Here is a 24,114-nt window from a genome sequence, read left to right as displayed (position 1 = left end):
GGCTACGGGCGCACCACCATGCCCAGCTAAGTTTTGTATTTTTAGTAGACAGGGTTTCACCATGTTGGCCAGGATGATCTCGATCTCTTGACCTCGTGATCTGCCCCCTCAGCCTCCAAAGTGCTGGGATTACAGGCGTGAGCCACCTCACCTGGCTGCCTTCTAACCATTTTTAAGTGTACAATTCAGTGGTGTTAATTACACTTACAATGTTTTTATGGCCATCACCACTATTTCCAAAACTTTTTCACCACACCCCAGAAACTCTGTCACCATTACTCAATAACCCCCCGTGTCCTCCTCCTTCTAGCCCCTGGTAACCTCTAATCTACTTTGTCTCTATGGATTTGCCTATTCTAAATATTCCATCGTCCTGCATGATTCCACCTATGTTATGTCTGGCTCACTTAGCACATGCCTTCAAGGTCCATTGGTATTATAGCATGGATCCATGCTTCCTTCTTTTTCATGGCTAATATTCCATTGTGTGTATCTATTCCATTTTGTTGATCCATTCATCTATCAGTAGACACTGGGGTTGCTTCTGCCTTTTGGCTATTGTGAATAATATGGCCATGAACATGGGTGTGCAAATATCTGTGTCCCTGCTTTTAATTGGTATATATACACACACACACTTAGTATATGTATATAGATATCTATATACTATAGATATATATAAATACCTACTATAGATATATAGAGCCATATATACATTAACCAACATTAATTCAACATTAATCTTTGAAGGAAATGACATGAAGCTTGTTTCAAATTCAGCTTCTCTGATTCAGCATATATATATCTAAACTATATATATATGCACAGTATATAGGTATATACACAATATTATGTATATGTGTATATACATAGTATTATGTGTAATTATTGCAATACAGACCAGGCATGGTGGCTCACGCCTGTAATCCCACACTTTGGGGAGCCAAGGCGGGTGGATCACCTGAGGTCAGGGGTTCGAGACCAGCCTGGCCAACTTGGTGAAACCCCATCTCTACTAAAAATACAAAAAATCAGCCGCGGTTGGTGGTGCGTGCCTGTAATCTCAGCTACTCGGGAGGCAGAGGCAGAAGAATCGCTTCAACCCGGGAGACAGAGGTTATAGTGAGCTGAGATGGCGCCACTGCACTCCAGACTGGACGACAGAGCAAGACTCTGTCTCAAAAATAAAAAAAATTGCAATATAATAATTATATATAATACTATATAAGTAAAATTGTATTGCAATAATTAAGTCTGGGAGCATAGTATATATAGATAGATAATATCTATACATACATAGTATATACTATGTCTATATATACTGTATACAGAGTGTATATATAGTTTATATAGTATGTGTAGATGGTATATATAGTAGTCCTATGTTTCGCTTTTGGAGGAAGCACCGTTCTGTTTTCTGCAGTGGCTGCACTGTTTTACACACCTACCGGTGGTGTCTGAGGGTTGGTCTGCTCTAAAGTTATTCTTCCTACACCTCCCAAAGTGGAATTCCAAAACTGCCTTGTTAGACCAGCCTGACAATTTACAATATTCATGGAAAGATACTTCCTAGTATGTTCAAAATACCAAGGTTAAGATGCCTGGAAGTTATATTTAAAAAAAAAAAAAAAGAAAGAAAGAAACAGCTGTCTTTGCCGCATCTACTGTGAGAATGAAGATCGTTCCCAGCAACCAACCTGTGGATATTCCAGAAAAGGTCAACATGACTCTAAAGGAACACACAGTTATTGGGAAGTGCCTGAGAGCAACCCTGAGGAGGGACTATATTTATTTATTTTATTTATTTTTTTGAGACAGGATCTTGCCATGTCACCCAGGCTGGAGTGCAGTGGTGCGATCTTGGCTCACTGCAACCTCCGCCTCCCAGGTTCAAGCAATTTTCCTGCCTCAGCCTCCCTACTAGCTGAGACTACAGGAACGTGCCACTACGCCTGGCTAGTTTTTGTATTTTTAGTAGAGACAAGGTTTCACCATGTTGGCCAGGCTGGTCTCAAACTCCTGGCTTCAAGTGATCTGCCTGCCTCTGCCTCCCAAAGTGTTGGGATTACAGGTGTGAGCCACGACACCCAGCCTTGAGGAGGGACTTCAATCATGTCGATGTAGAACTCAGTCTCCTTGGAAAGGAAAAGAGGCTCCGGGTTGACAAATGGTGGGGAAACAGAAGGGAGCCGGGTGCCACTGGGACTGTTCGTGGTCGTGTAGGGAGCATGGTCAAGGGGGCTGCCCTGGGTTTCATTACAAGATGAGCTCTGTGGGTGTTCACTTCCCCACCAACGTCGTTATCCAGGAGAACATGACTCTTGTTGAAATCCGAAACATCTTGGGTGGAAAATCCATCTGCAGGGTTTGGATGAGGCCAGGTGATGTTTATTCAGTATCTCAAGCCCAGAATGTCGAATTAATCTTTGAAGGAAATGACACTGAGCTTGTTTCAGGCTTGTTCAAATTCAGCTGCTCTGATTCAGCAAGCAGCAAGAGTTAAAAACAAGGATATCAGAAAATGTTGGGGTGCTGTCTACGTCTCCTACAAAGGAACAGTTCCGCAGGCTGCTGAGGAAGTTCTAAGAGTTGTCCAGCTACAGAAACATGACGTTGGATGACTCCTCAGACCGATCTGTGATATTTAGATGATGCAATAAAAGACCTATAGATTTGGGGAAAAAAATTAAATGAAAAAAATCACATTGAAAATCACAAAGCGTAAGCCATCTACACCTTTTTTTTTTCTTTTTTGAGACGGAGTTTCACTCTGTCACCCAGGCTGGAGTGCAGTGGCGCAATCTCGGCTCACTGCAAGCCCTGCCTCCTGGGTTCAAGCGATTCTCCTGCCTCTGCCTCCCGAGTAGATGGGATTACAGGGAAGTGCCATCACGCCCGGCTAAGTTTTGTATTCTAGTTGGGACAGGGTTTTACCATGTTGGTCAGGTTGGTCTTGAACTCCTGACCTCAAGGTGATCCACCCGCCTCAACCTCCCAAAGTGTTAGGATTATAGGCGTGAGCTCCTGCACCCAGCCCATCTATACCTTTGCAGGGGACTCTGGAGAATTCCGTGTGGCAGGTTGACCTATGGAGACAAACTTGCCTCTCACCCGAGGCACCGCTCACCTGTCTGCAGCCTGAGTGCTTCATCTATAGTGGGGACCTCTTGCCTGTGGGGCACGTGGTCCACCCCTCCAGCCTCAGCCCACCCAATGGCCTCCTTTTCTTTTTTCTTTTTATTTTGAGATGGAGTCTCACTCTGTCTCACAGGCTGGAGTGCAGTGGCACAATCTTGGCTCACTGCAACCTCCACCTCCCAGGTTCAGTGATTCTCCTCTTTATTTTCTCGAAGGTGCCAAGCTTGCTCCTGTCTCGGGCACTTTGTTCATGCTGTTCTCTCATTCCAGAACCTCCTTCCCTTGCTCCTCTTACAGCCGGCCTCTCCTCATCTTCCCACTTTCAACGGAGGTAGCACATCCTCGCAAGAGTTTTCCCCAGTGCCCCAGGCCAAGGTATTCTCCCTCACCTCATCCTGCTCTTGGCCTGGTCACCCCATTGGTAATAATAATTATGCAAATGTGTTCATTTGTTTATGACCTGCGTGTTCTTAAGTCCTTTGTGGGGAGAGTCCAGGGTTGATTCGCTCACCACCATGTGGAACAGAGTAAATAAGAAATATTTGCGGCCGGGCGCGGTGGCTCAAGCCTGTAATCCCAGCACTTTGGGAGGCCGAGACGGGCGGATCATGATGTAAGGAGATCGAGATCATCCTGGCTAACACAGTGAAACCCCGTCTCTACTAAAAAATACAAAAAATTAGCTGGGCACGGTGGTGGGCGCCTGTAGTCCCAGCTACTTGGGAGGCTGAGGCAGGAGAATGGCGTAAACCCAGGAGGCGGAGCTTGCAGTGAACTGAGATCCGGCCACTGCACTCCAGCCTGGGCGACAGAGCGAGACTCCGTCTCAAAAAAAAAAAAAAAGAAAAAAAAAAGAAAGAAATATTTGCTAGACGAATCAATTTGTTTGGTGCCACAGGGCCACAGGAAGGGGTGCCAGCCCCAAAAGAACAGTGAAGGCTTTGTGTGGCAGAGGCCTGGAGCCTTCTTCCCCAGGAGTCGGGGGCTGGGGCCCTTTAGCAAGTGCTTCCTAGGGAAACTTCAGGTCCCTCTAGGCAGAAAGGAACCCAGAAGGGTGGATATTTGGGGGAGATGGCTGGCACCAAGCGGGCTGGGACCGCAGGAGGCTGCGTGGGGCCGGGACTTGGAGGGAGGTGATGGAGCAAGGGGAAGGGCTGGCGAGTGTGAGTGTGAGAGTCGGTGGGTTTTGAAAGTGTGAGTGTGGTGGGGTGTGTGAGTGTGTGTGAGGATGTGAGTAAAAGAGAATGTATGTGTGTGTGTGTTGGGGAATCCCTGGGACCAAACTTATTATGGAAAGGGTAGCATCCTGCCCAGCTGCATTCAGGGGAAGGGCTCTGCCAGCCTAGGGCACATCTGGCTGAGGTGCCCCTTGAGCTTGAGAGCAGTACCAGGGGACCAATGCAAGGAATCCACAGCCTAGAAGACCAGGGTGCACCTCCCCAAACAGCCGGCTGCCTGGAGTGGCTCTTCGGAGCCTGGGTAAACCCCTGGAGATCTGTCCTATTCAAAGGAGGCAGACAGCCCCCAAAATGATTGAGGTTGGGAATTCCAACCATCGATGGGGGAGAGGTATTAAACTAATACAGTTTACCAAAATAAAACAAGAGAAAAGGTCAGGAGGCCAGGCAGGTTGGCTCACGCCTGTAATCCTAGCACTTTGGGAGGCTGAGGTGAGCAGATCACCTGAGGCCAAGAGTTCAAGACCAAACACGGCGAAACCCCATCTCTACCAAAAATACAAAAATTAGCTGGATGTGGTGGAGTGCGCCTGTAATCCCAGCTACTCTGGAGGCGGAGACACGATAATTGCTTGAACCTGGCAGGTGGAGGTTGCAGTGAGCTGAGATTGCACCGCTGCACTCCAGCCTGGGCGACAGAGTGAGACTCCACCTCAAAAAAATAAAAGACAAGAGAAAACTACAAAATATGTGTTCTGAATTGTGCCAAAGCATCTCGGAGTAGCTGCTGCTCTTGCTAATGCCCTCTGTGGTCCCAGCTCCCTGGCTGCCACCTGCCCGGGCCTGGGCTGCCGCCATGCACAGCCATTCTCCTGGCACGGTCAGATGTGTGAGAATCAACACCATTTAGGAAGGATGACTTTCTCCACCCCTTCTGAGACTAGGAACAAAATGGAAGGGTCGTAAGAATGGTGCCAAGCAGCCAGAAGAGCCACTTCCTTTACCTACCAACAGGTGGCGTGGCGTCATGGCTTCTGTCTTCCGCAAACGCCTGTGCCCAGCAGCTGCCTGTGCCTGTGCATCTTCCGGGGTGATGCTAATTACAGATTTCCTGAGAGCCCTGTCCCATCTGCCCGGATGGGAAGGATGACATGCGTTGCTGTTCTTCCTAAGGAAAGTGGCATCCCTCCCAAACCTGGGAACTCAGGTCTCCGTGGACCCCAGCACAGACACCTGAGAAAAGGTTTTGCATCAGAGGCTGATGGCAGAGGCTCTATCAGTCCAGCAAGTCACCTGACTGATGTGAAGGGTTCCCCTAGAGCAGGAGGGACATCTGGGCTGAAAACCCTCATTCGAAATGGCCTGGGTTCCCCAGGCACTCAGCACCCATGAAATGCAACCCCAGTGGGTGGAAGAGCAAGTCCACGATTGCACTCCCCTGCCAGGCTAGAGAGAAATGCTGCTATTGCAATTCAGGGGCAACATGCCAACCCCCGCAGACCTAAGGGTGGCTGCAACTGTTGGCCACACCAAAAGCATGCTGGGCAGGCTCACTGTGGATAAATGTGTATGAAAGAACCACATGGAAATTGAAATGTTTGAGATGAGACAATTGAACGATCTCTAAATCCTAAGAGAGAAAACTAGAGAAACATTAAAGATGAAAGAATAAAATATTCTGTTACAGAAAGCTGTAACCAAAATGAATCACATTAGAACTTATCTCAAGAAAAAGGTGCATTAACATAATAGTTATATTGTCACCCAAAAATGACCTGATTGGCTCCCTGCCTGGAAGGTCAAGGTAAGACGGACTCAACTCCTCTCCTGGTTTCACAGTCTGTAGAAGATGGCTGAAGATTTGGGCTAATTTCAGGAGAGACCTACGTTGCATTTTTTTTTTTTTTTAGACCAAGTATTGCTCTGTTGCCCAGGCTGGAGTGCAGTGGCGTGATCTCAGCTCACTGCAACCTCTACCATCTGGGTTCAAGCAATTCTCCTGCCTCAACCTCCTGAGTAGCTGGGACTACAGGCATGCACCACATACCCGGCTAATTTTTGTATTTTTAGTAGAGACGGGTTTTCACTATGTTGGCCACGCTGGTCTTGAATTCCTGACCTCAAGTGATTTACCGGCGTTGGCCTCCCAAAGTGTTGGGATTACAGGCGTGAGCCACTGTGCCCAGACCTTTTTTTTTTTTCCTTTTGAGACGGAGTCTCTTTCTGTAGCCCAGGCTGTTGTGCAGAGGCACCATCTCAGCTCACTGCAACCTCCGCCTCCTAGGTTCAAGGGATTCTCGTACCTCAGCCTCCTGAGTAGCTGGAATTGCAGGCGCACACCACCACACCCAGCTAATTTTTGTGTTTTTAATAGAGACGGGGTTTCGCCATGTTGGCCATGCTGGTCTTGAACTTCTGACCTCAGGTGATCCGCCCACCTTGGCCTCCCAAAGTGTTGGGATTACAGGTGTGAGCCACCGCGCCCAGGCCAAGGATTCTTACAGATAGGGCGTAGTTTCAGCATCAGACTAATATGGTTTTCTTGTTTGTTTTTTTCAAAAAACACCAGCGCCCAAGTAATAAATACAAGGCGAATTTTGTTTCAAGTACATCTAGCCTCTCTCCCCATCTCCAGTCCCTGCTTTAGGATCCGTGGGGAGGGCATGGAGATTCGCTTTGGGTTGTTTACCTGTGACTTCACCCTACTCATCATTCCTACTTACGTCAAAAAAGACACAGCAGATAGACTGTATTTACAAAGTTCTGCCTTTTGCATAAAGTAGTTTATGCCCATCCTGTGCTTCTCTGAGTTTCTGAGGTCAGGCCAGAAACCAACGCTCTCTCCACCTGCCCAGGGGAATGGGGAGGAAGCCAGCGAAGTTGCCTCAGATCAAGCGGATTTTTAAAAATACTGCAAAAGCAATACGTGCTTACGAATACTCAGCTAAAACCTTCGCAGAGCTGTCAGAGGACAAAGCTTTTGGAGCGGGTGGGTGGAGCTAGGGATTGCGCAGCGGCCGCCAGACTTCAAAGGTCAAATCTCACTCTCAGATCCCTAATTCCGAAAAGTCATTTCTTCGGCAGCCCCAGGCTTTGGCCGATCGCTCCCAGATCCCTCCCCCTCCAAACTGCAGGTGCTCCGCGTGTGGGAGTCACGGATGGCCCCAGGGCCCGGGAGGTTAAGGCCGAGCGCCCGCGCCTCCGCTTCTCTACAGCCACAGGACGGCCAGGGGACAGGTGGGAGTTCAGCCTTCTCCCTGCCCGGGAGACAGGGCAGAAGCGCTGTTGCAGGGGTGGGCAGAGGGTCTCGAGTCCCCGTTCTGGAGCGGGGGGCGCGCCACTGTCACACCTGAGGCGTCCGCAACGGCGCCAGGTGCGCTCTTCCGACCCGGAAGTAGCGGCACCTCAAATGCGCTGCAGGGACGTCACCGGACCGCGGCACAGGTGCGGGAGCGCCTGTGGCCCTGCGCACTTGCGTCATCACGTAGGCTGGCGGGGGTCCCGTGATGGGGAGGTGACGTAGGCGACACGGAAGCGGCGGTGGGCGGGGACAGGGAGTGAGCCGAATCTAGCCCCGCCTCTTAAAGCCTCCCGACTCTTTCGGTGTTAGCGCAGCGCGGCCGCTGGGTGCGGCGCCTTTAAGCGTCGCCGTGACACGTGTGTGAGGCGCCGGAGGCCCGGATGGTGCGCGTGTAGGGCAGCGGGCCGAAGGAGACGCCAGGGCTGCGCAGGCTTGTGGAGCGCCCGCGGAGAGGCCGGGGTAGGCTGGAGTCGGGTGCGGGCGGCGCGCAGGCCCGGGGACGAGAGCGGGGCTGGGGGTTCCGCGAGGCCTGGGCCGTGGGAAGGGCTGGCGGGGCACAGCCGGGGCGCTCAGGGAGGACGTAGGCGCGCGTCCGCGCAGGGCTCTGGCAGTCCCCGAGGAGGGCCCGGGATGCTCCGCCCGCTCGCGAGCTCGGGGTCTTCCCGAGGGTCCGGGACCGGGCTGTCCTCGCCGCTCTCCGCCGTCCCCCGGGCTCCGGGCCGGGGTGGGGGCCGCCGGTGCCCGCTGTCTACGCAGGATCCAGGTCGACTCCGGAGAGGCTGAGGTCGGAATCAGGGCGAGGGCGTCGCATGCGGCCGCAGAGTTCAGTGGGGCAGGTGCGGCCCCGGGGCGGGCACTTTCCTCGTGGCTGCGGAGGAGGCCGTGGAGGCCTGGGCGGGGTGCGGTTCCGATACCGCTGCTCCTGGCGGGTGGCGTGGGCGTCCTGGGCTTGGGGCGGGAGTGGCGGCCGCCAAACCCAGACACACGCGAGGGGAGACTCCGCGCGCCCGGGTTTACGTAATTCTCGTCACGGAGCCAGGCTCGGGGAGAGGTGCTCAGATCGCTGCGTCCGCGGCCAGGCTCGGGGCAGGCGCTGCGGAGTCGCCCGGGAGGCCCCTGGAGCGCGGCGCTGGGCCCCAGGAGGCCGCTCTTCCGTGGGCTCCTCTCCCCAGCACGTGGCTGACTCTGCGAGCGTCCATTGCAGTTCATCCTGGAAAAGTGACTTTAGATGGAGGTGGGAGAGGGAATGAGCCTAAATGGTGCTGGCTGGGGTTCGCGCAGGTGGAAATGTGGATGAGGCCTGTGCTGTCCCTGGACCAGAGAGAGCATCCTTCCTGAGTTGGGTAGAGTGTTGATGGTGTGTGCGTCGGAGGGCTTTCTAGTGATTATGGGAACACTTGTCTCGGGCTCCTACATCTCAGAGAGCGAGCGAGCTTGTTTAGGTTATTGCTTGATGTTTTAGGTGAAACTGGTGAAATGGAGATTGACCTGTCACACTTGAAAAATTGTGTTCAGAATCTCTACATCTACATTAAGGAGTGGGTTAAGTTTAAAGTTAACTTATCTCGAGTGACATTGGGTTACATCTCCCAAGTTTGGTTTGTTCCCTCCCGTAAGTGGTTCTCAAGCGTTGGTTGTGGTGCATGACAAAGCTCTCACCTTCCAGGGTAGATGTGAGTCCTGATACAAAGCAGCGATATTGTGGGAGTTTTTGATACGACTGGATGTCTTCACTTTATAGATGTCTTTTATTCTGAGATCATTTCCTTACACGTTTTTTGGGAGTTGGCATACTTTTATTTGTGGATGAAATCATAGGTCTGAGATTTGCTGCAGAATTACCTGGGGATGGGAGGTGACTCAGGATGGGTCAGACGTAATTACTGAGGCTGAGTAAGGGGGGCTTATATGCTCCCTGTGCTGTTCTCCGTTTGTGTGTTTGAATGTTTTCACTGTGAACTGTTTTTACGGACCTTAATTTTATGTAATCATAGTAATCGTAGATGGTAATGAAAGAGAAAATCCGCACTTAGCAAAGCAAAATTTTGGTAACTCCTATTACTCCCTCAGGTTTGTTGTTGTTATTGAAGTTTTACTGGTTCATTAAATCCAGAACTTGGGGATTTATTACCTCTTACCTTTTGGAATTGAGATGAGACTGGAGTTGACTGGTGGGTGTTGGGGAGGGTGTTGTTCTCTGGGCTTATCAGGTGTCAAGGTTAAGGTGTTCATGTCGTGTGCATTACAGCAATTGGTGATGAGGTAGCACAGTCCTCCCGCCTCATCCTGAGTGCACGCGTGGATGCTCCTTGAGCCTAGGATGGCTTTTTCAAGGTAGAGGGTTGCCGGTGCGCGCCGCATCCCGGGGAAGTAGCTGAAGAGACGGTGCAGGAAGAGAGTCGCCTCCACTGATGGTCTCCCTGTCCCTCCCGCAGGCTCTGACGCCCGCTCTGTGGCTTTGGTGATGTAACAGGCTACAACCCAGGAGCGCTTACATTCAGGAGCTCCGTGTAGCAGCTGCCCAACCAAACTCAGCCCTCCGTTAAGATCCTGGTTCCATGCTGCAGAAGGACAGCAGGCCCAAGTCTGCACACGCCAGGTGAGTCTGCCAGGTTTCTGTGTATTTTTTGATTCCACTGAACTGTCTGCATGTGACCTAGCAGTAATTGTTCAATTGGTGAGAAGTCTTTGATAATTCTCATGAGAAAGGGCTCTTTTATTTTCTCAGATCAGACAAGTTATAATGCTGGTTTTAAAAAAAAAAAAAAAAAAAAAAGCTGGCCGGGCACAGTGGCTCCCACCTGTAATCCCAGCACTTTGGGAGGCCGAGGCGGGCGGATCACGAGGTCAGGATATCGAGACCATCCTGGCTAACACGGTGAAACCCGTCTCTACTAAAAATACAAAAAATCAGCCGGGCGTGGTGGCGGGCGCCTGTAGTCTTAGCTATTTGGGAGGCTGAGGCAGGAGAATGGCGTGAACCCAGGAGGCAGAGCTTGCAGTGAGCCGAGATCACGCCACTGCACTCCAGCCTGGGTAACAGAGTGAGACTCCATCTCAAAAAAAAAAAAGCTTCTAAAATTTCTTTACAGAAGCGTTTTTTTTTTCCCCCACACAATTCTTACAGGTTTTTTTTTTTTTTGAGACCGAGTCTCGCTCTGTTGCCCAGGCTGGAGCACGGTGGTACGATCTCCGCTCACTCCAACCTTTGCCTCCCGTGTTCAAGCAATTCTCTGCCTCAACCTCCTGAGTAGCTGGGATTACAGGCGCCTGCCACCACGCCCAGCTAATTTTTTTGTATTTTTGTTAGAGACAGGAAACATCTTGGCCAGGCTGGTCTTGAACTCCTACCTCCTGATCCACCTTCCTCGGCCTCCCAAGTGCTGGGATTACAGGCGTGAGCCACAATTTCTTTTTTTGTTTTAAAGATGGAGTCTCACTATATCGCCCAGGCTGGACTGCACTGGCTATTCACAGGCATAATCACAGCTCACTGCAGCCTCAAGCTCCTGCCCTCAAGTTATCCTCCCACCTCAGTCTCCCAAGCATCTGGGACCATAGGTCCAGGCCACTGTACCTGGCTTTCCTTTACAGAAGTTTTTATAGAAAAAGATACTTGATCCATGTATAGAATTAGATGATCCATCGTGATAAATTTGAATGGCTTAATAAGAGGTGCTGGAGGAGGTCCTTACTTTCACTAGAGCAGAATTCTGCGGCACACTTGACTTGTTGATTCTCTAAGGGCAGGCTGGGTGCTGAATACCAGAGGAAGTCGTCATATTTCTGATGCGAGTGAGCAATTTAAGGGACGTATTTTTGAAATGGTGACTCAGATAGTCTGTGCTGTGTTTGAGAAGGTTAAGTTGAGAGGTGGTGGGTAGGGGAAGGCGAGTGGTGGATACAAAGGTAGCGATTGGAGAGGTGCAGGGGTCTCTTCTTGGTTCCAGTTTCTATGCAGCCGCACCAATGGTATGGATCCTCTGTTAGGGACTGTAGTATGTAGCAAGTTCTAAAGCACTTCCCAAGCCTGTTGTTTTTGTTGCTATATTACAGTAGAATAGGAGGTTTGGAGCAGTCACAGTAGTTAGTTGTCCCTGGGTTTCATAGCTAAGGGTGATAGAACCTCTGAGGGCCAGCACATTCCAAAGCCTGTAATCTACCCACTCTCCCACTTTGCTTTTCTTCTTCTCTTTAGATAAGTGTCCTGGGAAGACATTTGCTTAAGTTTAGGTGTCCAATGGATACTGTTCTCTAGGCCTGCTACTTGCTCTTCTTCTCCTTCCTCACTTTTAAAAAGATAATTTGTATAAGCACTGTCTAATAGAAATATAATACAAGCCACAAATATAATTTAAAATTTTATAGTAGCCACGTTAACAAGAAGCAGGTGAAATTCATTTTCGTAATTTATTTAACCCAATATATATAAAATATTACCATTTCAACATGTAACTGATCTAAAAATTACTGGGATGGTTTACATTTTCGTCTTATACTGGTGTGTATTTCTCTTCAAAATCTGGTGTGCATTTTACACTTATAGCACCTTTCAACCTGGACTAGCCTCATTTCACATGCTCAGTAGCCACGTGTGGCCTGTGGCCTTCATATTGGAGAGTGCAGGTCTGTACAGACATGCATGTTTATCTGACCTGCATGCTACTTCGTTTATTGCATGGGGGTGTGTGTGTGTATAACCAGTTTGTATGTGAGAATAGTGTCCCCCTGTTTTGGAGCAGACATTTGGACCACATGATGGCCTTTTGAAGGAAATGGCACCAAGAGTGATATCCAGAGCCACTTGATGAGTATCTGTTGAAGAGATGCACATGGCAGGGGCTGTCTGGCTGCCTCAGGGCCACTGTTGTCTGCTCAGCTTTATTTGTAGCGGCATCTTATCTTTTTGTGGGGAAACGTGAACGAATATGTCCAGGTGATGCGTGCTTGGTCTCCCTGTTTCACAGTTCCTTTGTAGGGCTGGCAGATGATCCAGGGGAGCTTTTGTGGTGGCTAGCATCCATATGACCAAATAGGAGATCTTAAGAGAGATTTTTGTCCTGGGCTTTCATTATCCATGGCTCTGTGTTGCTTCTTGTCCCCACAGTGATGCACCATGCCAATAGTGGATAAGTTGAAGGAGGCCCTGAAGCCCGGCCGCAAGGACTCGGCTGATGATGGAGAGCTGGGGAAGCTTCTTGCCTCCTCTGCCAAGAAGGTCCTTTTACAGAAGATCGAGTTCGAGCCAGCCAGCAAGAGCTTCTCCTACCAGCTGGAGTCCTTAAAGAGCAAATACGTGTTGCTCAACCCCAAAACAGAGGGAGCTAGTCGCCGCAAGAGTGGAGATGACCCACCGGCCAGGAGACAGGGTACAGATGTGCATTGTGCTGGCAGAGAGGCCCTCGCTCCGGGGTGATGAAGTGGATGGACTTAAATGTTGATTAGTTAGTAGGAAAAACAACAGAATGTGGTGAAACAGTTATGAATTTTTGTGTGGGGTCAGTGGATTTCAGTTACAGAAGTAATGATACAGGGTTGGTAGCAAGGAAATCTGTGTACTTGGAGGGTCCTTGGAAGTTGCTGTTCCCCCCATTGCAAGTATAATACAGTCAAAAGTCAGGCTTGGAACTAAGAAAGAGAAATGGGGTGGGCTGCATGTGGGCACAGTGTGGTGCAGAGTGCCAGGACCTGGCTCCCTCCACCGCTCAGTCTCTGAGCCATGCCCTCCATCTATAGTGGGGCCCTAGGATTCTAGAGCCAAGCCGCGTGGGAGGTCCGTGGGATGACTGGGTTTACTCCTGAGCTTTCCAGGAATGTCCTGTAAACCAGAATACCAGTTCTTCTCTGGTGCCATGTACCGAGTCACTACATGCTAAGTGTATGCCTCATGAGTTTCTTTTTGTGGTCGACCTGTATGTGGACTTACGTCTTCCTCTTTTCTTCCCTTGTCCCTTTCTTCCTCAGGCAGTGAGCACACGTACGAGAGCTGTGGTGATGGAGTCCCAGCCCCGCAGAAAGTGCTTTTCCCCATGGAGCGACTCTCTCTGAGGTGGGAGCGGGTCTTCCGCGTGGGCGCAGGACTCCACAACCTTGGCAACACCTGCTTTCTCAATGCCACCATCCAGTGCTTGACCTACACACCACCTCTGGCCAACTACCTGCTGTCCAAGGAGCATGCTCGCAGCTGTGAGTGTGGGTTTGCAGCAGTGGGGTGGCTGCGGGTCTGGATTAGCTAAGCCTGTGCACTTGTGGCACTGCTGCTCTCAGTCTGGATCAGATTTAGGAGGGCAGTTCATAACGTGTAGTAACTGATGAAACCTAAATTTGAATCATGTCTGCTGCAGAATGGGTCATGAAGGTGAATCACTCAGGTGAGGCTGTGTTCGCCAAGCTTTTCTGTAAATAATTACCCAGACAGAAAGATTTTCAAAAGATACTTCCAAAATATATATATTCAATTATTATTTTTTAGAGACAGTGTCTTGCTCTGTCACCCAGGCTGGAATGCAGTGGGTCCATCACAACTCTGTAGTCTTGAACTCCTGGGCTCACGTGATCCTCCCATCTCAGCCTCCCAAAGTGCTGGGATTATAAGTGTGAGCCACCATGCCTGGCCCATTTGTTTTATGGATCTGTTGTTGTATGGATCTGTTGTTGTATCAGTATATCTTATATATATTATAAAACATGCAGCCTGGACAACACAGCAAGATCCCATCTCTACAAAAACAAATCAAGCCTGGGTGTGGTGGCTCACACCTGTGGGAGGCAGAGGCGGGCAGATCACTTGAGGTCAGGAGTTCGAGACCAGCCTGGCCAACATGGTGAAACCCAGTTTCTACTAAAAATATAAAAATTAGGCGTGCTGGGGTGCACCTATAATCCCAACTCCTCGGGAGGCCGAAGCAGGAGAATTGCTTGAACCTGGGAGGCAGAGGTTGCAGTGAGCCGACCAAGATCGCGCCGCTGCACTCTAGCCTGGGCGACAGAGCAAGACTCTTACCTCACGCACACGAAAAAACAAAACAATTAGCTGGATGTGGTGGTGTGCTCTATTTGATTAAAATAGAGGTGAAATAAGATATAACTTACCAAAAACTGAAGGAAATAGAAAGTGAAGAGTCTTTTAACTATTAAAGAAATTAAAGCAGTGGTTAAAAATCTTCCCATGAGAAACCCCAAGCAGGGACAATGTTATTTCTTGTAACTTTTTTTTGTGTGTGTGATGGACTCTGTTGCCCAGGCTGGAGTACAATGGTGTGATCGCGGCTCACTGCAACCGCAGCCTCCTGGGTGCAAGCAGTTCTCCTGTCTCAGCCTTCCGAGTAGCTGGAACTATAGACACACGCTGCCACGCCTGGCTAATTTTTGTATTTTTAGTAGAGACGAGGTTTCCCCATATTGGTCAGGCTGGTCTCGAACTCCTGACCTCAGGTGATCCAACCGCCTCAGCCTCCTGAAGTGCTGGGATTACAGATGTGAGCCACTGTGCCCAGCCAATTTCTGTGTAACTTTTAAGAAACAATTCCAGTCCTTTACACTTTCTTCCAAAGAATAGAGAAGGAGAGAATCCTTCCCAGCTCATTCTGTAAAGTTCCTGTAACTCGGGTGACAATAATAAGGAAAATACGATAAAGAAAATGGATAACCATGACTTCTTCACAAACATAGATATAAGAATTGTAGGAAGAATTGTAGGAAAATACTACCAAATAACACAGTTTCTTTTTTGTTTGTTTGTTTGAGATGGAGTCTTGCTCTGTTGCCCAGGCTGGAGTGCAGTGGTGCAATCTTGGCTTACTGCCAGCTCCGCCTCCTGGGTTCACGCCGTTCTCCTGCCTCAGCCTCCCGAGTAACTAGGACTACAGGTGCACGTCACCACGCCCAGGGGTTTCACCGTGTTAGCCAGGATGGTCTCGATCTCCTAACCTTGTGATCCCCCTGCCTCGGCCTCCCCAAGTGCTGGGATTACAGGTGTGAGCCACCGCACCCGGCCCCAAATGACACAGTTTCTAAAAAACTGTAAGCAACTTATGTTTATCCTAGGAATGCAGGATGTTTTCGTCACAGAAAATCTCCAAGTGGAATTCTGGAGGGAGCAGAGCAGTTGAAAGCACAGCTCAGGAGCCTGGCCTTTAGGGTTTGCTTTCCAGCTTTGCCCTTTAGTAACTGAGTTTTTGAGAATGCCCCTGGTCTGTGGAAGAGCGAGACTATCTTCCTTACAGAGTGTTGGGGGGCTCAGATGAATTCTGAGTGAGTCAAGTGCCTGGAGTAGCAGCCGGCAAACAGGGAGTGCTGTAGAAGTAATTGACTGCTGCTGGCCGGGCGCGGTGGCTCACACCTGTAATCCCAGCACTTGGGGAGGCCGAGGCAGGCGGATCATGAGGTCAGGAGTTCATGATCAGCCTGGCTAACATGGTGAAACCCCTTCTCTACTAAATACAAAAAATTAGCTGGGTGTGGTGGTGTACGCCTGTAGTCCGAGCTACTTGGGAGACTGAGACAGGAGAATCGCTTGTACCTGGGAGGCGGAGGTTGCAGTGAGCCAAGATCTCACCATTGCACTCCAGCCTGGACAACAAGAGCAAAACTCTGTCTCAAACAAAAAAATCAGCTGGGCGTGTTGGCACGCACCTGTAATCCCAGCTACTTGAGATGCTGAGGCAGGAGAATCGCTTGAACCCAAGAGGCAGAGGTTGCAGTGAGCTGAGATCACGCCACTGCACATTAGCCTGGGCGACAGAACAAGATTCCATCTCAGAAAAAACAAATAAAAAGAACACAAAATGGCCATGCAGTGGGAAGTGCTTGTAAATGTCTTGCTAATTGCAATGGCTTCATAACAGCAAAGGTTAATTATCAAGACATAGTGCTCATTGTTGAGATGAAGCAGCGCATTGTGGGGTTTTTTTGGAGACGGAATCTCACTCTGTCACCCAGGCTGGAGTGCAGTGGTGCGACCTCGGCTCACTGCAACCTCCACCTCCTGGGTTCAAGCGAGTCCCCCGCCTCAGCTTCCTGAGTAGCTGGGACTGCAGGTGCGTGCCACCATGCCTGGCTAATTTTGTATTTTTAATAGAGACAGGGTTTCACCATATTGGCCAGGCTAATCTCATACTCCTGACCTCGTGATCCGCCCGCCTTGGCCTCCCAAAGTGCTGGTATTACAGGCGGGCAGATCATGAGGTCAGGAGTTTGAGACCAGCTGGGCCAGCATGGTGAAACTCCGTCTCTATTAAAATACAAAAAATTAGCCTGGCATGGTGGCACGCACTTTTAGTCCCAGCTACTCGGGAGGCTGAGGCAGGAGAAATGCTTAAACCCGGCAGGCAGAGGTTGCAGTGAGCCGAGATTATGCCACTGCACTCCAGCCTGGGTGACAATGAGACTCTGTCTCAAAAAAAAAAAAAAAAAAAAAAAAGGCACTACTGTCTAGCCTAATGCCCAGTGAAGCGTTTTATGTAGAGCAGGGGTGGGCAGACTCACCTGGCCTACTGTCTGTGTGTGTAACTAAAGTTTTATTGAACACGTTCGTACCCCATTGTTCACATATTGTCTATGGCTGCTTTCCCTATAATGCAGGGGCATAGTTGTGACTGGACTGTATAGTCCTCAGATCAGAAAGGATTTGCTATCTGGATCTTCCCAGAAAACATTTTCAACCCCAGATACATCCTAGCGTGGTGTTTACTAGAAGCAGTGGAACAGATGGTCCCATGTCTGAGGAACTAAGGGGCTGTCAGCCCTAAAATATTTTAGCCTATTGACCATGTGATGCAACTTAGAAATTCGAGAAGACATCTTTTAAGCTTCATTTTGAAAACCTGCCTTAGTCTTTTTATAAGTAAATAATACTAACGAAATGTGAAAAGAATCATGCACAGGTCAATGTTAACATGGGGTGATGTTGTGAGGTTGTTAGAGTTTCGGCTTTGGATGGATCATAGCTTCCAAACGCCATCCAGAGAAGAACATTTCCCTGGTGGTCACCCAGGCAGCAGAGGTCTGGGATCTCTGGCTCATCTGTTCTCTCACAGCCTGGTTTGCTCTTACCTGCTTGTGTTTCTGTCTGTGTTATGTTTGGGCTGGGGACCTCACCGTGAGTTTTTTGAAAGCTCTTGTCTTAAAATTGCTCCTCGTTCCGCGCTGGCAGGCCACCAGGGAAGCTTCTGCATGCTGTGCGTCATGCAGAACCACATCGTCCAGGCCTTCGCCAACAGCGGCAACGCCATCAAGCCTGTCTCCTTCATCCGAGACCTGAAAAGTAAGCATCAATCCATGTTAAAATTTTTGTGGTTTATTTATTTTTTAATTTTTTGTAGAGACGGGGTTCTCACTATGTTGCCCAGGCTCGTCTTAAATTCCTGACCTTAAGCTGTCCTTCCACTTTGGCCTCCCAAAGTGTTGGGATTACAGACACAAGCCACTGTGCCATTCTCCCTCTGTTACTGAAGGCCTGCTAAGTGCTCGCCCTGTAGGAGGTGCTGGGGAGTTGGTAGATGGAAGAGAAGAGTGAGTCATGGATGAAGTCTTGGGAATCCCTCTGTGCTAACAGCCCTGCATGTGGTGGCACAGACTCAAAGAATAGCAGTTTAGAGACTTGGGCTGGGGTCAGTGGGGAAGCCTGTCAGTGGGGGCAGGTCAGGACAGGTAGCTTTTCCTCTGGCCAGGTGGTGGGGCTGCTGTGTCTTTGGGGCAGGCAAGTGAGCCTGAGGGAGAAGTGGGAGGAAGAATGGATGAGGAATGTACCAATTCCTTTCTGAATATCAGGAATCAGTTGCCTAGGCTATAAAAAAGTCTCATTCACATTCACTTGGCAGAAAGAAGAGGCCTATTACCGGTTTTTGAAACCTGTGTAAATTGTAGCACTATGAAATACTTATTCACCTGTGTTTTATATTGGCTTTTAGAGAGATACTCAGTGGATTTTACATTCTTTTGTTTGAGACAGGGTTTTGCTTTTTTTTTTTTTTTTTTTTTTTTTTTGAGATGGAGTCTCCCTCTGTTGCCCAGCTTGAGTGCAGCGGCGTGATCTCAGCTCACTGCAACCTCTGCCTCCAGGGTTCAGGCAGTTCTCCTGCCTCAGCCTCCTGAGTAGCTGGGACTACAGGCGCGCGCCACCACGCCCAGCTAAATTTTGTATTTTTGGTAGAGACGGGGTTTCACCATGTTGCCCAGGCTGATCTCGAACTCCTGAGCTCAGGCAGTTCGCCTACCTTGGCCACTCAAAGTGCTGGGATTACAGGTGTGAGCCACCGTGCCCGGCCTAGGGTTTTGCTCTTACACAGGTTGGAGGACAGTGGTGCAATCACAGCTCACTGCAGCCTCAAACTCTTGGGCTCAAGCAGTTGGCCTTGGCCTTCTGAGTAGCTGGGATTGTGGGTGCACAATACTTGGCTGTTTTTTTATTGTTTGTAGAGACGGGGTCTGGCCATGTTGTGCAGGCTGGTCTCCAACTCCCGGCTCCAAGCGATCCTCCTGCGTTGGCCTTCCAAAGTGTTGGGATTACAGGCATAAGCCATTGCACCCAGCCAGATTTTACATTTTTTATTCTTTTTCTTTCTGAGATAAGAGTCTTGCTTTGTTGCCCAAGCTTGAGAGTGCAGTGGTGAAACCATAGCTTACTGCAGCTTTAACCTCCCAGGCTCAACCCATCCTCCTGCCTCAGCCCCCCAAGTAGCTGGGACGACAGGCACATGCCATCATGCCTGGCTAATTTTTTTATTTTTTATTTTTGTAGAGATGAAGTCTCCCTATGTTGCCCAGGCTGCTCTGGAACTCCTGGGCTCAAGTGATCCTCCCACCCCAGCCTCCTGAAGTGTTAGAGTGACAGGCGGGAGCCAGCTCACCCAGCTGGCATTTTTTTTTTTTTTTTTTTTTTTTTTTTTTGAGACGGAGTCTCGCTCTGTCGCCCAGGCTGGGGTGCAGTGGCCAGATCTCAGCTCACTGCAAGCTCCGCCTCCCGGGTTCCCGCCATTCTCCTGCCTCAGCCTCCTGAGTAGCTGGGACTACAGGCGCCCGCCACCTCGCCCGGCTAGTTTTTTGTACTTTTTAGTAGAGACGGGGTTTCACCGTGTTAGCCAGGATGGTCTTGATCTCCTGACCTCGTGATCCGCCCGTCTCGGCCTCCCAAAGTGCTGGGATTACAGGCTTGAGCCACCGCGCCCGGCCCCCAGCTGGCATTTTACATATTTATGGGCTTGGTGTTCTTCCTTGTCTGTGAAGTAGTGAAGGTTCAAGCCTCTGATCTTACTGAGAAAGTAGTTGCCATGATGAATTGTGATTGGGATATAGAAAATCCATGTAGAGCTCTTGTTTTCCTCACTTGTTCTTTTGAAAAGTTGCAGTATTTTCCCCTTGTAACAGCCAGGAATGGATTCTCGGGAAAGCAGCCCCAGGCTGTTTGACGAGAAGACATGAGCTCTTCCCTCCCTGTTTCTTCCTCTTTTAGAGATCGCCCGGCACTTCCGCTTTGGGAACCAGGAGGACGCGCATGAGTTCCTGCGGTACACCATCGATGCCATGCAGAAGGCCTGCCTGAATGGCTGCGCCAAGTGCGTGCTTCCCCACTCGCCTTCCCCGGGCTTTGGACACCTTTTCTACGTGGTGGCAGCAGAACATTCCTATGGCAACAGCCAGCCTGGCTCCTTTCTACCCAGGCTGCCCTCGGGTAGATGTGGCAGAATTTGCCCCTGGGTACTCAGCCTGCTGGAGCCCAAATAGGGGATTGCCCTTGCTTCCTGGGAAAGGGCTGTCTCCGGATACGTCCTGCTGATCCCGGGCGGCTTGGTAGGATTGGGTGGCTGTGGTGGTGGCAGTAGCTGCGTCTCAGCAGCTCAGTTAAGGGGAAATACGTTAGCAGACCTTCTTAGGGGTGTTCCTTTATTACCGTGGACTTTTCCAGTCTCTTAAAAATCATGTTGTTTTTAAAAAGAGGATGGGGTGGTAGGAATTAGTTCTCTGCAGTATAATTTATACATACATGTATATGTACAAACGGAGCTTTAACATGAGGCAGTTTATAACTTAGGATCTGACTGCCTGGCTGCCGTTTCTTACTCACACTGGTGTGGTGCCAGGCGATTGTTTGGTACCGCATATGCCCTTATATGTAATGGTCGCCATCACAAATTGTCTTTGTGGTATTCCTGAGTTCATAGGTTCAGACCAAAGAAAACAGGCAGGAAATGCTCAGGACTTCCTTTTATTGCCTCAGCTTAGGATCTTAGAAATACTGTAAATAGTTTAGGAAGTATACCTAGAATGTTCTTTAGAGAAGTTGAGTTGTAGCAATGAGTGAGTGAAACGGCAAAACCACTGGCCTCAGTGGATGATATTCTTACGTAAATAAGACTTAGAGAATGAAACGTTTTTTGAGACGGGACTCTTGCTCTGTCACCCAGGCTGGAGTGCAGTAGCTGGAATTACAGGCCCACACCACTGTGCCTGGCTAATTTTTGTATTATTAGTAGAGACGGGGTTTTGCCTTGTTGGCCAGGCTGGTCTCCAACTCCTGGCCTCAAGCGATCCGCCCTCCCTGGCCTCTTAATGCTGGGGTTAAAGGCATGAGCCACCATTCCTGGCTTAAGAAAACTTACTTAAATCATTTATATGAAGGCAACTTTCACTGCATTCCTAGGATGCTTTTTGTCTCTTCTGAGGGTTTGGTCATGTGTTCTTCCCTTTCTCCTGAAGGGGCTCAAGCCTCCCTGCTCCCTAGATGATCCTGGGTCTGCCCTTCAGTGAACTGGGTGATTGAACCGCTGTTCCCTGTGTGCTGGGCCCCATATCTAGCACTGGGAACTGAGAGGTAGAAGCCATGGCCCTGGAGTCTGTGAAGCCCATGGTATAATTGGGGAAGACAGGGGACCCCAGCAGCATTTGCAGTGATGTGTGGGAAGTGCTGTGATAGAGGAGATTACCTCACCCAGAGGCGGCTTCCTGGGAGAAGGGACCCCTGAGGGCCTGCAAAGGCAAGTGGGTATCCCCAGGAGGAGGGCTGCGGTGTCCCCAGCACCTGCAGGGGGAGTGCAGTGAGCCTGTAGCAGGGGCCCTGGCTCTGGGCACAGGGTGCAGCCACCTGGAGCACTCTTAGGACGGAAACTGACTCCTGGGCTTCTGTCGGTTCAATTAACCAGAGTCTGCAGCTGGAAGAAATTCGTGAGGAGTGGGATGGGAGGTAGAATGAATGACGGTTTGGATTTGGGGCTGTGGGATGGGAGGAATGCAGGTCTGTGGTCTGGGCATTGGGGTGGGTGGTGGTGAGCCATTCGTTGGTACCAGGATTGGTGGAAAGAAGAGGGAGGCCAGGTGTCAGGTGGCCGTCATTGCCGGGGGAGAGATGAAGGCTCACCATGAGAGAGCTTTCACTGGTCTGCAGTGAAATGTGGAGTGAGAAAAAATAAGCATGACACCAACGGTGAGCTTCTCATAAAGCAAATTATTCCATTGAATTTGCAGGTGGAGGGGCCTTTTCATCTTTTGCTTCCGTAAATGACTTTTGATGCTACTCGCGTTATGATCAGAGTGTGTTGATGATATTTCTACTTCATGGAACTTCCTGTTGTTTTCTCTGTGATGACAGGTGACCAGCGTTTGTGAATGTTTCCTGCATACTTGATGGTGGGTGCTCAGACCGCCGGGGTGTTGGTTTGCTCTCTGTCCGTAGATGGGTCTGTTGATGATGCTGTTTTCATTTTCTCTGTCCATGTGCTCTTGTCTCCTCCATCTGTTTGGAATAGTGTGTTAAGTCCATGATTATTGGAATTCTGGTGGGTGTCTGTCTCCTTGCATCTCCTCTAGTTTTACTCTATACAGGTGATTGTGGTTAGATGTTTGTAACTGTCATGTCTTCATTGAGGATCGTTGCTTTTAGCATTCCGAGTGTCTTCGCTTGTCACATGGAGTGGCTTTGTTCTGAATTCCGCCATGGCCAGCATCATGCTGCAGCCCCTGCTTTGCAGGGTTTCCACTGGCCCCTTGCTGTCACTTTCTGAACCCTTCCTTAGAGGTGTTCTTAAGGTTTGGTCTTGTTTTGTAAGTGAAAGTGACCATCTCTTAATAGGCAGGTTAAGCCCCTTCACATTTCCTGTTATGACTGAAAAGTTTGGTCTGAATTCTGTTGTATTTATGTATTTTATAGTAATTATAGGTAGCATATTTACTGTGCTTATTTCTCAGATTTTTTTTTTTTTGAAACGGAGTCTTACTCTGTCGCCCGGGCTGGAGTGCAGTGGCGCGATCTCGGCTCACTGCAAGCTCCGCCTCCTGGGTTCACGCCATTCTCCTGCCTCAGCCTCCCGAGTAGCTGGGACTACAGGCACCCGCCACCACACCCGGCTAATGTTTGGTATTTTTAGTACAGACGGGGGTTTCACCGTGTTAGGCAGGATGGTCTCGATCTACTGACCTCATGATCTGCCCACCTCGGCCTCCCAAAGTGTTGGGATTACAGGTGTGAGCCACTGTGCCTGGCTGATTTTTCTTTATTCGTCAAATTTCTTCGGATATTAGGAAGATATATGTTTTTGTTTTAATGGCTACCTTTATACATAAGCCATTGTTTTTGAGACAGGGCCTGGCTCTGTCTCTCAGACTGGAGTGCAGTGGTTCAATCTCCGCTCGGCAGGCTCTACCTCTTGGACTCAAGCAATCCTCCCTCCCGGTAACTGGAACTGCAGGCCTGCTCCACCCTACCTGCTGGTTTCATACGCCCTTTTGAAATGCACCTGGTCCCGTTTCCCCACCCCTCACTGTCTGGTTTGGCAGTCCACGTGGTGCCCTTTACTTCCTACCGCTTTTGCTCTCTTCTCTCTTGCCATTTTAGTGTGCATGATTTCTCTTTTGTTGTTGTTGGCACCTATAAGGTGGTATCTTTTTTTTGCCCAGCCTTAGGTTATGGTTACATCTTCCCATTGCTCATTGCCCACCCTCCAGTGGCACCTCTGGCGTGCTCCTGGCTGGGTGAAGCCCGTCCTCTCATAAGTTCCTCCAGGAGGGCAGCTGTGTATGGCATTCTGGTTCCAGAAATGAGGCCACTCTCACTGTGTTGAGGATGTTCAGCTTGGAGTTTTGGTGGCTGTGTCTTCAGTGTCATGCCTGTTTTCTGGAGCTAGTTTGCATTCCATGAGGTGTTTTGATTCTTGTTCATTGCTGCTTTGTGCTTGAAGCACTTTGCGTAGACGGGGCCTGCTTTCATTTATCTTGTGGGTCTGCTGCTTTTCAGGATTTCGTAATCCAGAGTGCCTCCTCTGTCTGCACCGTGCAGGGCACTTTAATGGCTGGCTTTTCCTCTGGCGGCAGAAGGGTTGATAGCCTAGGATAGTTTTGAGTTTTTTTCAGGAACCTGACGTTTCCCCTTTTGCCTCTCTTGCCCTTCACTGCCCTTCTAAGGACGCCTGCCTGCCTTTTTGCCTTCTCCCCCTGATAGCCCATGCCTGTGGAGGCTGCCACTCCAGCTGCATGCCTGTGAGACCCCATATTCAGCGCTCCTCTCCA

The 24,114-nt window shown here is 49.7% G+C and overlaps 1 protein-coding gene and 1 long non-coding RNA gene across 25 annotated transcripts in view; one reads left to right on the top strand and one right to left on the bottom strand.

Moving 5' to 3' along the window:
* Positions 1–1,649: 1,649 nt before the first annotated feature.
* On the bottom strand, positions 1,650–5,631 carry LOC144336009 (uncharacterized). Its single transcript, XR_013407401.1, has 2 exons — positions 5,325–5,631; positions 1,650–2,665 (listed from the first exon to the last, which is right to left on the bottom strand). It is a non-coding gene; the product is annotated as an uncharacterized LOC144336009 (long non-coding RNA).
* Positions 5,632–7,317: 1,686 nt separating this feature from the next.
* Positions 7,318–24,114, top strand: part of USP36 (ubiquitin specific peptidase 36) — a 44,756-nt gene continuing 27,959 nt past the window's right edge. For 5 of the 24 annotated variants that reach the window (XR_013407397.1, XM_015120482.3, XM_077973078.1 and 2 more), the window contains exons 1-6: positions 8,007–8,076; positions 10,053–10,216; positions 12,725–12,986; positions 13,582–13,803; positions 17,771–17,881; positions 20,069–20,171. Coding sequence is in view for 23 of the 24 variants with exons in the window: in XM_015120482.3 (XP_014975968.1) it covers positions 12,734–12,986; positions 13,582–13,803; positions 17,771–17,881; positions 20,069–20,171 (689 nt within the window). In the remaining variant the exon portion in view is untranslated. Of the gene's footprint in view, positions 7,554–8,006; positions 8,517–10,052; positions 10,217–12,163; positions 12,244–12,724; positions 12,987–13,581; positions 13,804–17,770; positions 17,882–20,068; positions 20,172–24,114 lie in introns of those variants that run through there. The other 19 variants (XM_077973088.1, XM_077973089.1, XM_015120483.3 and 16 more) reach the window with 13 other exon arrangements.

The sequence above is a fragment of the Macaca mulatta genome, chromosome 16 (assembly GCF_049350105.2).
Source record: "Macaca mulatta isolate MMU2019108-1 chromosome 16, T2T-MMU8v2.0, whole genome shotgun sequence".
In the NCBI taxonomy this organism is placed as follows: Eukaryota; Metazoa; Chordata; class Mammalia; order Primates; family Cercopithecidae; genus Macaca; species Macaca mulatta.
Note: the sequence above shows the minus strand (reverse complement) of the source record. Positions and strands in the feature narration are given on the sequence as shown.